Source organism: Oncorhynchus tshawytscha, linkage group LG07, assembly GCF_018296145.1.
Source record: "Oncorhynchus tshawytscha isolate Ot180627B linkage group LG07, Otsh_v2.0, whole genome shotgun sequence".
NCBI lineage: Eukaryota > Metazoa > Chordata > Actinopteri > Salmoniformes > Salmonidae > Oncorhynchus > Oncorhynchus tshawytscha.
In genome coordinates this window covers 35,837,566-35,852,090 of record NC_056435.1, presented here as the reverse complement: position 1 = coordinate 35,852,090, position 14,525 = coordinate 35,837,566, and the positions used below count along the sequence as shown (strand labels likewise).

General features: G+C 40.4%; 1 protein-coding gene across 1 annotated transcript in view; it reads left to right on the top strand.

The window, feature by feature from the left end:
* Nucleotides 1–6,721, top strand: part of LOC112254441 (synaptoporin) — a 34,877-nt gene extending 28,156 nt beyond the window's left edge. Inside the window, exons 3-6 of the mRNA XM_024427028.2 lie at nt 2,865–2,992; nt 4,182–4,380; nt 4,591–4,782; nt 5,098–6,721. Of these exons, the coding sequence (XP_024282796.1) occupies nt 2,865–2,992; nt 4,182–4,380; nt 4,591–4,782; nt 5,098–5,355 (777 nt within the window). The 3' untranslated portion in view covers nt 5,356–6,721. The remainder of the gene's footprint in view (nt 1–2,864; nt 2,993–4,181; nt 4,381–4,590; nt 4,783–5,097) is intronic.
* Nucleotides 6,722–14,525: the final 7,804 nt, after the last annotated feature.

The window sequence follows — 14,525 nt, the reverse complement described above, 5'->3', positions numbered from 1 at the left end:
TTGTCCCAATGTGCAGTTGCAAACCGTAGTCTGGCTTTTTTATGCTGGTTTTGGAGCAGTGGCTTCTTCCTTGCTGAGTGGCCTTTCAGGTTATGTCGATATAGGACTCGTTTTACTGTGGATATAGATACTTTTGTACCTGTTTCCTCCAGCATCTTCACAAGATCCTTTGCTGTTGTTCTGGATTTGATTTGCACTTTTTGCACCAAAGTACGAACATCTCTAGGAGACAGAATGTGTCTCCTCCTTGAGCGGTATGACGGCTGCGTGGTCCCATGGTGTTTATACTTGCGTACTATTGTTTGTACAGATGAACGTGCTACCTTCAGGTGTTTGTAAATTGCTCCCAAGGATGAACCAGACTTGTGGAGGTCTACAATTTATTTTCTGAGGTCTTGGCTGATTTCTTTTGATTTTCCCATGATGTCAAGCAAAGAGGCACTGAGTGTGAAGGTAGGCCTTGAAATACATCCACAGGTTCACCTCCAATTGACTCAAATGATGTCAATTGGCCTATCAGAAGCTTCTAAAGCCATGACATAATTTTCTGTAACTTGGTGTATGTAAACTTCTGACCCACTGGAATTGTGATACAGTGAATTATAAGTGAAATAATCTGTCTGTAAACAATTGTTGGGAAAATTATTTGTGTCATGCAAAAAGTAGATGTCGTAACCCGACTTGCCAAATCTATAGTTTGTTTACAAGAAATGTGTGGAGTGGTTGAAAAACGAGTTTTAATGACTCCAACCTACATGTATGTAAACTTCCGTCTTCAACTGTACTTTATCAGGCCTGTAATTTCCACTATAAAGATCCTTCACGTTGAAAAGAGTTTCTTCTCTGTTTCGTTCTCTGTGTGTCTCTGTCTTTCTCAACCTGTCTCACTCTTCCTTGGGTGGGTACTCCAGACATTGCTAGCCATAGCCGTATCGCTGCCTCTGTATAAGTCTGCAGGGTGAGTCCACCACAGAGAGAGTGGTTGAACGATTATTGGAATCTGTGTGGGTAGCTAGACAGACTGACAATAGTGAAGGTGAACAGGTGGTCATGGGTAAGATGACAGAGGACTGGAGGAGACTGAGGCAGGAATTCCTTTATCCACAACGTGGTATATTTATTTACTGGGTAGTCTGTCTGTGCTGCATAACAAAAGGAAACAGAATAACATGTATCCAATCAAATTCATAATCACAAAAGTCTAATCATAACAATCATTATGAACATAATTAGGTAATTCAGTTCAATAGGAATCATGATTGAGTCATTTAGGATCCTAACCATAAATCATGAGAATAATAATGCAAATAAATCGATCAGTTATCAATTATTCAGTCTTTAATCTCAATCAGTTTGATATCAGGATTTTATCAATTCACCAAATAATAATTACATTTCATATTTCATCTTTCCAGGTTTATTTTCATATGTACATGTCATTTCGTTACATTTTAACCAGATATCAATGGCATAATTGGCCTGTGATGATCTATAGGTCCGTGATCATTGTCCATTGACATAACACAATAGGTTTGAAGTTTGCGCTCCAAGCCGGGCTCCGCGGTAATAACTATAAACAATAACTGAGGACCCGCTCTCCCGATCGCTACAGATAGTTTTGATGAAAGATAACAGAATTGGTTGATTCGTGGACGCACAGAATGTCTGGATTAGACAAGAGTTGGGGCGATTTCCTCCTTTTAATGAGATGAGAACTGTCGGACATTTCCGCCTGACCTAATTAAAGCGCTCTGGCCCAGCTGCGCAAATGGCAATTAATTAAACAGCAATTCCACCAACTCTATGGACCTTTTCTATAGTGGTTCTGGATGTGAATTACCTGTGTGTGGGAGGAGGCCTAATTGAAATTGAACACTGCTTTGCCTGCCAGAAGACAAAACAATTGTTTGGAGGGATTAGTGCTGCTAGCTTGGCCTTCATGTTTATCTTTGACATGACAGCTGATTTGGCATGGGTCCCCAGATCCTCAAAAAGTTATACAGCTGCACCATCGAGAGCATAGTGACCAGTTGCATCACCGCCTGGTATGGCAACTGCTCGGCATCTGACCGTAAGGCTCTACAGAGGGTAGTGCGTACGGCCCAGTACATCACTGGGGCCAAGCTTCCTGCCATCCAGGACCGATATACTAGGCGGTGTCAGAGGAAAGCACATAAAATTGTCATGGACTCCAGTCACCCAAGTTATAGACTGTTTTCTCTGCTACCACACGGCAAGCGGTACCTTAGCGCCAAGTCTAGGACCAAAAGGCTCCGTAACAGCTTCTACCCCCAAGCCATAAGACTGCTGAACAATTAATCAAATTGTTAATCAATTAATCACACACACACACACACATTTGTTTTGTGCTCTGCTGCTACTTGCTGTTTATTATCTATGCATAGTCACTTCACCCCTACCTACATGTTCAAATGACCTCAACTAACATGTACCCCCACACACTGACTCTGTACCAGTACCCCCTGTATATAGTCTTGTTATTGTGTAACCTTTTTTATTTTTACTTTAGTTTATTTGGTGAATATTTTCTTAACACTTCATGAACTGCACTGTTGGTTAATGGCTTATAAGTAAGCAATTCACAGTAAGGTCTACCTACACTAGTTGTATTTGGCGCATGTGACAAATAAAGTTTGATTTGAATTGATGGATGCATAAATATTTTAGAGGAAATGACAGCAAGACATGTTATCCTTGAGGTTCTTCTAGTTCTCAGTTTGTTGGGTCTTTAGTAATGTCCTCTCAGACTTTAAACAGATTAGTTATTAAATGGTTAGGCAATTTACTCCTGAACAGAGTTCCAATTCAATAATGTTGTGGTTTTTGTTTGTGTTTCTCAACAGCTTTTTTCAATTTTTGCATTTGCAACATGTGGAGGCTACAGTGGACAGCTGTGGGTTAGTGTGGACTGCCAGCTTGACAAGGCCAGCAGCAACCTCAGTATTGGCATCGATTTTGCCTACCCTTTTAGGTACGAAACTTTCTCTCGTAACATTTCAGACAGATAATAGGAATTAGTGATGTGCAGTTCACGAACGATTCTTTCTTTTTAAATTACTATTTTTACTGACTCGAGGGTCATGATACATTTTTCCAAGTGACTCATTCATTTTAGTTTGACCTGCTTGCCACAATGAATCCTACAGCTGGATTATTATGTGAAAAATACATATTTACAACTAATAATTTATCGTATGGTGCAAGAATGAATGTAATTAATTGATTATTGAATGTTATCGATGGACACAGCTTTGTCAAACCAAAACACAGACTTTGCAGGCCGTGAACAAACTCAAACTCGTTCATTAATCGATTGGGGGGCTGCTGCAGTTCGCAAACGTTATGTGCTTATCTCCCTCGCGGTAGTCAAGTAATTTCAAAAAGAGTCATCCACAATCTAGTCTGGTTGCTGCCGCAATTTAACATAATTTCAAAGGTATCAATAAATAATCTTATTTATATGCCTAGCCATCACAAATGTTTGAAACACATTTTTGTAAATCCCAGTCACAAATGACAGCTCCAATAAGCCCCGCCCCCTATGATGAACGAGAGGCTTGTAGAATCATTTGTTTTTAGTTAATCGTTCGCCGGTAGGGGGTCCTGTGCGGTCTGGCATTACTGACTCAAATGAATGAAACGAGTCAATATTTGTTCTTTGGACTGAACGAGTCGATAAGATCACCAGCAGTAAAAAGAGTGCAGTGCAGCCCAGTTAACATTTTAAATAATCCAAAGAGAATAGGAGTCATCATCTCCAGAACTATTGCCCCTCATTAAAATGTCTTCTTGGTCAATGTGTTACTGTTTATTTGCGTACGAATGTGCGTGCGTGTGAAGTATACGTTTCAACACCAGCCTAGTGGGTATAATATTTGAGACAATGTCAGATGTATTTTCTAACACCATATGGAAGATTTAGTCAAGGCAATTAAGATCCATCTGTGTAGCACTGTGTAAGCTGAGGCCAAACACATTGATTAGCACCAGACAAGATGTCTAAAATGCTGTCAGTGGTAGCTTTGCTAATATTTCACTCAGAGACACACGAGATAAGAGCCTCAGTGGTCTTTTGATTACTTTTGACAGACTTATTTTCTCCATTATTTAAAGAGTGACTACAGGTGTTTTAGACTCCTCTGTTCCCCTCTCTGTGGAAGGTTGCACCAGGTGTCCTTCGAGGCTCCGCTGTGTGAGGGGAGGAGGAGGGAGAGGCTCTTTCTCATCGGGGACTACACTTCCTCGGCTGAGTTCTTTGTCACCATCGCTGTGTTCGCCTTCCTCTACTCCTTCATGGCCACCATAGTCTACATCTTCTTCCAGAACAAGTACCGCGAAAATAACCGTGGCCCTCTGATCGTGAGCTGCTCACCTTTCACGCTTTTCCATGTTCAAATCTACATTTTGAATAAGATAGTATGCTATGTGTTTGTAGTGCTTCCATGCGGCAATATATATTACAGACAATATATTTTCTATATTATACTCAGTCCCTGCACCTTTGACATCTGCTGGTTGTGCAAACAGTAACTTGAACAATATTCAGTAACATGTCCCCCTCCCCCTCAGGACTTTATAGTGACCGTGGTGTTCTCCTTCATGTGGCTGGTCAGTTCTTCAGCCTGGGCTAAAGCCCTGTCGGACATCAAGGTGGCCACAGACCCAGATGAGGTGCAGGAGCTCATGTCTGCCTGTAAGGTCATGACCAACAAGTGTGGCTCAGTGCAAGGACCCCGCTGGTCAGGCCTCAATACCTCTGTGGTGCGTCAGACTGTGAACTGCACACTACCAAAACACACATTATAAACCATAGTATGTTTGTTTTGCTGTGATACTCTGTCTCAGTCACACTTTATTTAGGTAGTCCAGCTAGTCCATCTGTAGATACTCTACAGATGGTCCTACTGTCAACAAACTATCTGTTGATGAGCAACTGCTTGCTAAGGTTACAGTTAGGTTTGGAATAATGGTTAAGGTTAGGGTTAGTAGATAGTTGAAATCTTACAGATCTTACTAGTCTTTAGAGCAGCGACAGATGGACTATCCAAATAAAGTGTTACCTCTGTCTCTCCCCAGGTGTTTGGCTTCCTAAACTTCGTCCTGTGGGCAGGAAACATCTGGTTTGTCTTCAAGGAGACTGGTTGGCATAAAGGAGGACCAGCTCGGTACGCTGGAGCACCTCCCGAAAAACAGGCTGAGACAATCAACCAGCAGCAGCCCTACAACCAGGGCAGTTTTGACCAGTCAGGAGGCTACAGCACCCAGGGAGACCAGGAGCAGGTATCAGAATACAGTCCTGTGGGCGGGCCCACCTCCTACTCCAATCAGATGTAGCTTTGCAGTTTGATTGTCACACTGAAGGTAGGGGGGGACATGCAGTTCTTAGGTAGAAATATTCTGGTGCCAGAAAAAGTAAGTTGTCGATTGGTACAGTTAAACAGAAGTATTTTGGAGTATTGTACATAAAACTAGATTTTGGTTAAGTTTTTAGATGTGTTGTCCTGAATGTTGTATTGCCTGTGTGTTGAGTCTGTTCATAGTTTCTCATTTTCTGTGCTAGGTGCTATGCCACAGAACCTTTTAACTTGATGTCTTTTTCATTGTGGAAGAAAAATGTGGTATACAATTGTATAATTCTTGAAGTTTCCTACATAGTGTTGACAAAGTGCATGCAGTTGTGCTATGTGTTACTCTGCCTGTTTGTGCACATTGTATTTACAAAACCGGCAGGATTTAATCTCAGAGTTACAGTAAGGTATCAGCAGTAGTTTTAGCTCACAAACGCAACATTTAAAGTGTTGTTCTAATTTTTCATGAGCAGAAATAAAATATCCCAATAATTTTCCATATGCACAAAAAGCTTATTTCTCTTACAATTTTCTGCACAAATTTGTTTACATCCCTGTTAGTGAGCATTTCTCCTTTGTCAAGGTAAACCTGCATGCAGGGTTTATGTTCAGTGTAGTTACCATTTCATTACACAATATGCCCTTGCTCTAAAGGGGCTTTATGTGTTGGTTTGTGGGAAGTTTTTGATGTTAGTGTTAACAATTGTAAATGGGAAAAGTGTTTCAACCCGCTCTGTTTACAAATGGTCGCTCATGATTCAAATGAAAGGACTTGTTTTTTAAGCTGCTGTCAGACTACTGTGAAATGAAGAATCATTTCATACACCTCCGAGAGCGAGCTAGCTGTGTCCATTTAAGCACAAGGCCCCAGTGAAAAAGGCCCAGAAGAACCTAGTTGCAATTAGAACAGTCAGCTCGGCCAAGTTCGTCTGTATAACCATTAGTGAACCCCTTCCATTTTATCTGTCATGTTTTCTCTGTCTTGAATTCTATCAACAAAGTCATTCAGGTTTCTATGACTTTCAAAAGTTTGTGCAATTAATAAAAATAGGCCTAATTAGAGAATGTCTGATAATATTGATGATGACGATGATGATGATGATGATGATGATAATTAATTAACCCTGTTTCTTGAGCTCCAAAGCATGTGGCTTGCATTAACCAGGTAACAAAAAAATATGAAAAAATACAATAATTAAACATCCATGTATGTACATCCCTTCTGTCGTGTAACATTATAATGTGAACAATCTGAAAACCACTTACCAGCATTATTATTCTGTTCAAGATTACTGAGTGTGGATGATATACAAGCAATTTGAATAATCCTAATAAAGATGTTACACAAAAACCAAAAACATTAGTGTTTTCTATTTCTCTCTTTGGCATTTGCACAAAGAGCTTTTGGGAACAATGGGTAGTCAGGCCAGTGTCCCTAATGGGTTAGGCGCTAACTCCAGAACAAACCTGACCAAGCTCTTAACCTGCCCCGACCAATGTACAAGGTACCACTCAGTTCCCAGATAGAATGCCGCCTCAAACACACCTCAGCCTGGTTACCAAAGTATTGGGCCATGGACTATGAGCGTCTGTCAGATGGTTGCGCAGAAACAGCATTTCCCCAGAGAGTCAGGTAGTTATGTCTGTTGACCTTTGCTCCCTCACCAAAGTGAAGGAATTCTGCTAACAAACGAACCTAAACCCAGACGATTAAAAAGTGGCTTTATGTCTCAAAAAACAAGATGATCAGTGTTGAGGAATCCATGGGTGTTGAGTCCAGCAATCATTTGTCCCCAAGCTTTGGAATGAAAGGAATTTGGCTGCAATTGGTTTAACTTGGGAATCTCACAATGAGCATCTGACCTGAGAACAGATTCCTTACTGCTATTCTCAGGGAACAGGACTTCTGTATTTAACAGAAGATCCAATCTGACTGTATCACTTTTCTCTCTCAGCAAAAATATTCAAGTATGTCCCACCAAGGCAGGAGTTCGCTCTCTCTCTCTCTCTCTCTCTCTCTCTCTCTCTCCTCTCTCTCTCTACCTCTCTCTCTCTACCTCTCTCTCTCTACCTCTCTCTCTCTACCTCTCTCTCTCTACCTCTCTCTCTCTACCTCTCTCTCTCTCTCTTGCACCTGCTGTCTGACCTGTTGCACCCTCTACAACCACTGTGATTATTATGTGACCCTGCTGGTCATCTATGAGCATTTGAACATCTTGAAGAACAATCTGGACGTCTATTATTATCATCTCCACCCGACACAGCCAGAAGAGGACTGGTCACCCCTCAGAGCCTGGTTCCTCTCTAGGTTTCTTCCTAGGTTCCTGCCTTTCTAAGGGGGTTTTCTAGCCACCATGCTTCTACATCTTCATTGCTTGCTGTTTGGGGTTTTAGGCTGGGTTTCTGTATATTACCTTGTGACATCTGCTAATGTAAAAAGGGTTTATGTGGTGAAAAGGCCTATTTGTGTGGTGCTAAAATGTTATAATGTTCCCTCTCCCCACGTGAAAATATGACTCGTTGACAAGTTGACTCCCTGCATAGCCTAACTCACACTAAAATGGCTAACATAGGCCTAACATAGGCCTAACCCGAGAAATAAATTGAAAGGTTAAAGGAATAGGCTACAATAGCATCATGGAAACAGGTGCTGCGTGAGTGAAATCCCCAGTTTGGAAGGACATCAACACGGTAGATTGATTATGGATACACAGCCTGCACAAAGTGCAAGCAGTTAGGCCTATTTGTTTTCAATAGTTCAGTTAAGTATCAATTAGGATTATTACATTAATTCAGGCTTTTGTTCATTAGACCATACATAGGCCAAATAAAGTTTAAACCTGTGCAGCTGGTAAACGTTTGAGCAGTGGTGTAAAGTACTTAACTAAAAATACTTTAATGTACTACTTAAGCAGTTTTTCGGGGTATCTGTACTGTACTTTACTTTACTATTTTATTTTTGACAACTTTTACTTTTACTTCACTACATTCCTAAAGAAAACAATGTCGTATTTACTCCATACATTTTCCATGACACACAAAAGTACTCGTTACATTTTGAATGCTTAGCAGGACAGGAAAATGGTCCAATACACGTACTTCTCAAGTGAACATCCCTGGTCTTCCCTACTGCCTCTGATCTGGCGGACTCACTAAACACACGCTTCGTTTGTAAATTATGTCTGAGTGTTGGAATGTGCCACTGGCTATCCGTACATTAAAATAACAAGAAAATGGTGCCTCTGGTTTGCTTAATATAAGGAACTTGAAATTATTTATACTTTTACTTTTGTTTACTTCTGTATATTTTAGCAATTACATTTACTTTTGATACTTAAGTATATTTAAAGCCAAATACTTTTACTCACGTAGTATTTTACTGGGTGACTTTCATTTTTACTTGAATCATTTTCTATTAAGGTATCTTTACTTTTATTCAAGTTTGAAAATGGGTAGTTTTTCCACCACTGAGTTTGAGTTGCCAACAGCTTACTTATGTAGCCTATCTTTGCAGCCTATATTCAACTCTGGGAATGGTTTATTTCAGTTTTAATTAGGTATAAACTATATGATTATCTAGACAATATTGCATGTCAATGTATTGTTTTGTTATGTCAGCTATATGCTTTCATTAGGTAAGAAGGCTAATTAGAATGCTCTTTTTCTCAAAGTAATTTCAGTGATGCATCGGATTGTGAAAATAAAAATATATCATTCTTAATTCATGGCATGGTTTCCTTTTATACAATGTTGAATAGACATGCAGAGAAATTAATTAATGTGGGGAAGGGAATTAGTAATAATAGCCTACTAATAACAATAATAGTAAAGCCTACTACTCTGGAGTCATAAAAACAATGACATAAATTGATGTTATATGATGGGTAACGGGTCGGCTCTTGGAACAATTCTATGCGGCGTGGTGAGGGTGCGGCTCCAAAAAACTGACCCGTGCAAGTACTCTATTACATTCTAGCGTGGCTATCTAGTGACTACCCTCCGAACACCTGATCATCATCAAGACATCAGAGTGCCCTCCTGTGGATGTGTAGGTGCACTGCATCTCTCTGGAAGGGTTTTGGATTAGGGCACACTGTGCTAGTAGCATGGCCTGCCTGACTGGCTGCAGTGTTGTGCTGTGTAGCGTCTGTATCTGTGCGTTTCTCTCTGCTCCAAAAAGCTGTGGTCATTAAGAGCAGGACCAATGCAAGAGGCCTTAACTCCAGACACTTTTCTCTGTCACACGTGACTGATGTCTCTCTCTGGATATCACTCTTTTATCCCATAGACACACCCTGACATCCAAGGTCATGTATAGAATATGTATATTTTCTCTGATGTCAGGGTGTCTGTGTTGGGGTAACATAATGATATCCAGTGACAATATACTGTACACTGTAATGACTGGACATGGAAAAGCATAACTAAATTGTATAAGTCATATAGGCCTAATCTCCTGAATTTATTCAAGGAACATCATGGATTTTTTCATAACCAAGGGTGTTTCAGCATTTTCAATAATGTGAACATTTTGTCATTTATTTCAGGGTCATGAGTTGAAGCCAAAGTACAAGGAGATCTTTAGCTGAACTGGAGGGAGATAATGAGAGGAGGATAGCGCTCTAATGCTTTCTGCTCCTCCTCATCAGCCCGTCTGTCACTTCAGATCTGCTAACAGAGATCCAGACAGCTAGTCTGCATGCGCTAGCAAATTCCACTCCATCTCTTTACCTCATTATCTTGGCAATGCTCCATCCTTAAAATACACAGTATCTCGCCAAATCTCCAGGCAGCAGGGTGCTACCACTGGACCCTACAGTGTGACTCAACAATGGAGCTGTCTTATAATGATATTAAGTGAAACAAAGAGCCATCCTCTCTCGCTCTCTCTTACTCATCAGAACCAAATGATTTTCAGACCTTACTCGGGGTAATAATGATGTTCAGGGTCAAGGGTGACTGATACAGAAAAAGTATTTATTTCAATGAAAGAGTGTGAATGAAACCATGAAAAGCAATGGACTTAACCGTTGATGAGAACACAAAATTACAAGTCTAAAACTAAATTGATATATATATATATATATATATCTATTGATCAAAAGTTTTATATTATTTATTTATTTTTACAATTTTCTACATCGTAGAATAACAGCTTGCAGACTCTATTTTAGAATAAGGATGTAACTTAACAAAAAAAGTCACGGGTCTAAATACTTTCCAAATGTACTGTATGTGTCTGTTTCAATTCGGTCCAGGCCACACCACCGGTCCATTGGGCAAAAACCAGACTCATCACTTATCTGGTGAGATAGGGACATCTAGTGGTGTAAAAAGAGGACAGCCCATAGAGGACATCCTACCAAACCTGTCTGTCATTGGGGATGTTGTAATCTCAGTTATCCCAGAACTGAAGCCTCACATAATAGAGCCCCACAGTGGAGGTGTCATAATAGCCATAAAACCTAGGGGTCAAACAGGGAAATGGTTCTAATAGTTTTTTTCACCATTTAATTTTCTGTTTCACGTAGGTTTACCCTGGTGTGATGTTTTGATAATCGATTTGAAAATGGGAAAAATCTATGGTAGAAAAACCATTAAAAAAACTGGATGTCCTTTTGGTGGTGGACCACTCTTGATACACATGGGAAACTGTTGAGCGTATAAAAACTGTTCTTGACACAAACCGGTGCAGCTGGCACCTACTACCATACCCAGTTCAAAGGTACTTAAATAATTTGTCTAGCCCATTCACCCTCTGAATGGCACACATACACAATCCACATACACAATCCATCAATTGTCTCAAGACTTAAAAATCCTTATTTAACCTGTCTCTTCCCCTTCAACTACATTGCTTGAAGTGGATTTAACAAGTGACATCAATAAGAGATCATAGCTTTCACCTGGATTCACCTGGTCTGTAAAAACGGCTAACTTTGAGCTCGTCTGAGTGGTCGGCTGTGAAATGCCTAACTTGTGCTGATTGCTTAGGTTCTGCTCAATACAGTGTTGTCCGGTTAGAACACGATGTTGAGGCCCATTACTCTCTTAATTGTCACAACACACACACACACACACACACACACACACACACACACACACACACACACACACACACACACACACACACACACACACACACACACACACACACACACACACAGCTGCTTTCATTGAAGGTATTTCCTTATGCGTGGTAATGCCTTGGAATCGTATTATTGTGGTTATTTCGATACACACACAACATTCACACATTTGTGTTACTGTGGTCGATTAAACGTCCTTCTCTCTTCGGATGACGAAAACACTCTGACTGGAATGGGCAGGGGCAGTGTCCAGATGTGCATTCCCAAAAGCTCTGATTGGTTGGGAATGGCAGGGCTATGATGGGTGAGGGATAACTAAGGTAGGCTGAACAGCCAAACTAACAGGACTTAAGGGAAACTGAAGGGACTGTGAGGTAAAGTTAGGTAAAGAGGAGAAGAGAAGGACGGACATTTTTACGTGGTCATCTATGTCACTGAAAGAGCAGGTGTTCATAATGTTTGTACAGTCAACGTATGTTAAAATGGCTTTCCATAGACCATTTGAAAATGATAGACACTTCTAGTGGCCATTGATGGCTTCCACCACGCTTCCGCTATTTTAAAGTAGTCATCTGGGTGGGAATTCCTATGAGTTGAAGCCTCAATGGGCTACCCATGCTGTCACAGACACTCAGGCCTGTAGGGAAGCTAAAGTCATTCCGCTACCCAAGAATAGTAAAGCCCCCTTTACTGGCTCAAATAGCCGACCAATCAGCCTGTTACCAACCCTTAGTAAACTTTCGGGCGGCAGCGTAGCCTAGTGGTTAGAGCGTTGGACTAGTAACTGGAAGGTTGCAAGTTCAAAGCCCCCAGCTGACAAGGTACAAATCTGTCGTTCTGCCCCTGAACAGGCAGTTAACCCCTAGGCCGTCATTGAAAATAAGAATTTGTTCTTAACTGACTTGCCTAGTTAAATAAAGGTAAAAATAAAAACTTCTGGGAAAAATTGTGCTTGACCAGATACAGTGCTATTTCACAGTAAACAAATTGAGAAGACTTCCAGCACGCTTATAGGGAAGGACATTCAAAAAGCACAGCACTTACAAAAATGACTGATGATTGGCTGAGAGAAATTGGCGCTAAAATGATTGTGGGGGCTATCTTGTTAGACTTCAGTGCAGCTTTTGACATTACTGATCATAGTCTGCTTCTGGAAAAACGTATGTCACCCTCTGCTATAATGTGGATAAAGAGTTACTTGTCTAACAGAGCACAGACAGTGTTCTTTATTGGAAGCCTCTCAAATATATTTTCATACAAACTTCTTCAATTTAAGAATGATGAAGGCCACTGTGTTCTTGGGGACCTTCAATGCTGCAGACATTTTTTTGGTTCCTTTCCCCAGATCTGTGCCTCAAAACAATTCTGTCTCTGAGTTCTACGGACAATTCCTTCGACCTCATGGCTTGGTTTTTTCTCTGACATGCACTGTCAACTGTGGGACCTTATATAGACAGGTGTGTGCCTTTCCAAATCATGTCCAATCAAATGAATTTCATCTCGGCTGTCAATGTAATTTAGTTAGGTACAATTCTTTTGATAATGCTTTTCCTTTGAACAATGAAGTTACACTTGAGTTGACATTTTGTTTTTATAATACCTGTATGTGCCTCGAAACAATCCGGTGGACTCCAATCAAGTTGTAGAAACATCTCAAGGATGATCAATGGAAACAGGATGCACCTGAGCTCAACTTCGAGTCTCATAGCAAAGGGTCTGAATAATTATGTAGACAAGGTATCTGTTTATTATTTTTCATATATGTGCAAACATTTCAAACAACCTCTTTTAGCTTTGTCATTATGGGGTATTGTGTGTAGATTGCTGTGGTTTTTTATTGTATTTAGTCCATTTTGGAATAAGGCTGTAAAGTAATAAAATGTGGAAGAAGTCAAGTGGTCTGAATGCTTTCCGAAGGCACTGTACATTTCCACAATCTCTTGTGACTATAAATAGGAGGCTGAGTTTCAGAGGTGGAATGGAACTCCTAAACAAATTCGTACATTTCCTGAGCTAGTTTGTGTCATGACATGTGAATGTGCTATAACGTTGTTAGAAGGCTAAAGCTTGAAAGAGACAAAAGTGATGGTAGATCACTATCCATCTCTGACATTTAATCATGGGTGGGTTTTGTCTTCATTAGATTGCTAGTCAGCGTCTGGCTGGTTCAGATTTCCCTGTCGTTCCGACTGCAGGAGTCTACTTCCCAGCTGCAGATGCTTCAGGGGGAAGACCACATTGAGCAGCTGCTGAAGGAGGACTTTGACATTGTCAGCAAGAGGGCTGCACAAGAGTAAGCTCAAATGCCTGATGAAGGCACACACCTACCTAGTGAAGTTCTAGTATGGACAGCTACTTGTTAACATTTAGGGTGGGTGGTCTTTTCTTGGTCAAGTGAACTACAGGTGTATTACACATGTATTACAGGTGAATAACAGGAATGACACCTGTCAGAAACAATGGGTTGATACTGTAATCCAAGCTCTATTAGAATAGTTTGCCATCATGTTTTTACATTTTTGAAACTTTTTTGGTTTATATGAAGATGTATCCTATGAACAAAATTATTGTATTGTTACTGTATTAATTGTTTTTGGCACCATAGAATCTCTCTCAAATCAAAGTCCTTAAGAGTTGTTTTACGTGTTACATTTTATAGGGTGTGGCAAACGTGCTCATGTTCAATATTTCGCTGTTCAAATGCTAATGCTAAATTAAAGATCATGAAAAACAAAAAATATGTGGTGAGAGCTGGTGTATACAAGGGGTTGGAACCAAAACTATTTTCCAATTGTTTCGTTCAGTGTTCCAACCAGCAAAATAAAAAAGTAGCCTCCAGGTTTATACCACTCCATTTTTAACCTGCGCAATCAGTCTATTAAATGTTTTTTATTTTTATTATTCGGCTCATTAAATTACTTCTCCAATCAGTGAATATTGAGCAGGCAAACTAGTTGTTTACATGCGTGCTGGACAGACTAGTGTAGCCTATGGCACAAGATGTGACCGCAATTTTGGGGATGGGAGAGAGGACTGAGGCATCTTATGACCAGCAAAATCTGAATTA